This window comes from Chlorella variabilis, assembly GCF_000147415.1.
Source record: "Chlorella variabilis unplaced genomic scaffold CHLNCscaffold_4, whole genome shotgun sequence".
NCBI classification, from domain to species: domain Eukaryota; kingdom Viridiplantae; phylum Chlorophyta; class Trebouxiophyceae; order Chlorellales; family Chlorellaceae; genus Chlorella; species Chlorella variabilis.
In genome coordinates this window covers 1,200,084-1,201,890 of record NW_005435084.1, presented here as the reverse complement: position 1 = coordinate 1,201,890, position 1,807 = coordinate 1,200,084, and the positions used below count along the sequence as shown (strand labels likewise).

The following is a 1,807-nucleotide window of genomic DNA, read 5'->3' as shown; positions in this document are numbered from 1 at the left end:
TCCCACCTTCTGTGGCCAGCAGCCCAGCAAGGCTGGCATCCCCACTCGTTGCGGGTCGGACTCGCCTTCCGTTCCTCAGGCGGTGGCGGCCACCGCCACGCAGCCCACCGCGCCGGCGGCCGCCGCCTCGTCGGCGGCCTTGTTGGCCTGCGGCGAGATGGCTTCGCTGGGCGGCACCAGCTGCCAGAACTTCTGCACCGCACTGGCCCAGTCGGCCAGCAGGGCCTTGCCCTTGGGGGAGCCACCTACACTCCCTGAGAATGCCTCTGCTGCTGCTGCTGCGCTGCCGTTGCCACCTACTGCTGCGCCGCCCTGCCGGTGGGGCCATGCGCTCGCCGTGGCCCATGGCCGCCGCCGCCACCGCCGCCATGTCTGGCGGGTCCTGCTGCAGCAGGCTGAGGCTGACGGGGGCGCCGCCGGGGCCCATGCCGATCAGGACATTCATTACTAGCACCTCCCACTGGCCGCTGCCAAGCAGGTTGTGCAGCAGCGTGCAGCGCAGGCCGCCCTGGCGCACCACCTGCGGCACAAGGCAGGGGTGGGCAGGGGAGCAGCGGCGTGTGTGTGTGTGTGCGCGCGCGCGCGCGCATGCACGCTCCGCAGGCACCACGTGAGCGCTGTTGCAGCGCTGACGGGTGGCCTAGCCAGCTGGATGCCAGAGGGGGCACCATCGACAACGCTGGAGAAGCGAATTTCCGCTGCCGCGCGAAAGCCACCGCTCCTGCAGCTCACCTGCAGAGTCACGTCAGATGACCGCGTGTTGCCTCGCACGGGCATAGTCACAGTGGTGATGTGTCCATCGTGGCTGAGGGCCACGCTGCTGTTGTACCAGGGCCCCGCCTGTAGCGGCGGCCCTCCCGGCTCGCTGCACAGCCGGGCGTGAGCAGGGTTGTAGGGCAGGAGGTGGCCCAGGGAACCTAATTCCTGCAGCAGCAATTCACCCTTGGCTCGCAGGTCTACCTGAGTCGGCGGCAGCGTCGGCGGTGGTGAAGGCCAGCGCTCCCACCAGTGCCGCGCCTCCCAGCCTCATCAGCATGGTTGATAGCGTGTGAAAGAGCCTTGGCAGGACGCTGCAGCCGGTTCTGGGTGCCAAACACTTGTGGGCAGCCGATCTCGAAACCTTTTACCTGCGGTGCTGGGCAATTAGGCAAGAAGAAGAAGGGATTGTGATCAAACACGGGTGACTCACGGGGAGAAACGGTGGCAGCGACTTTCCAGAGGAAGCCTGGCGCCACTCCCTCCCCGCCACTCCCAGGCTGTCAGGCTGGATCTGGAGGGTTCTGAGCTGTCGGCGACGCCTGTGCGTACAGTGATCGTCGTGATGTGCGAATCTGCACGTTGTAAGCGAGGGCACTGAGCACAAGGCGGCGAACCGCCGTTGCTGCCTGGCGGGGCGCAACGCCGCACCGCTCGAGAGCAGCGCGCGCTGTGGAAGTGACCAGGCCCGAGTGGGACAAGGCAACAGGGAAACAAGCTTGCAATGGTGCACTTAGAGCGGGAACGCTCCATGTTGGCATCATTTTTTGGTGAAGTGGCTTAGCTGCCCCTCTCGTCAGCCGTCACCAGCGGCGTCACGTGGCGGGCCCGCCCTGAACTCAACCTTTTGGGCTTGTTTCCATCGACAGAGAGCGTGGAAATATATTATTTCGGTTTAGGGCATGTTTACTAAGCGGGTGTAGGGGTTTGGTATGGTTTTAGGGCAGTTTGAGGGCCCGCCACGTCAGCTGGGGTGACGCCGCTGGGTGACTGGTGACGCGGGGGCTTAACACAGCACGTGCCCTGTCCGCCGCCTCTTCTACTACCATAC

General features: G+C 65.3%; 1 protein-coding gene across 1 annotated transcript; it reads right to left on the bottom strand.

The window, feature by feature from the left end:
- Positions 1-75: 75 nt before the first annotated feature.
- CHLNCDRAFT_142156 (hypothetical protein) lies at positions 76-1,036 on the bottom strand (the record flags this gene model as incomplete). The annotated part of the gene is made up of 4 exons (XM_005850032.1): positions 76-312; positions 362-520; positions 733-865; positions 942-1,036. 4 exons carry the CDS (start codon positions 1,034-1,036, stop codon positions 76-78), a joined length of 624 nt encoding a protein of 207 aa, XP_005850094.1.
- Positions 1,037-1,807: the final 771 nt, after the last annotated feature.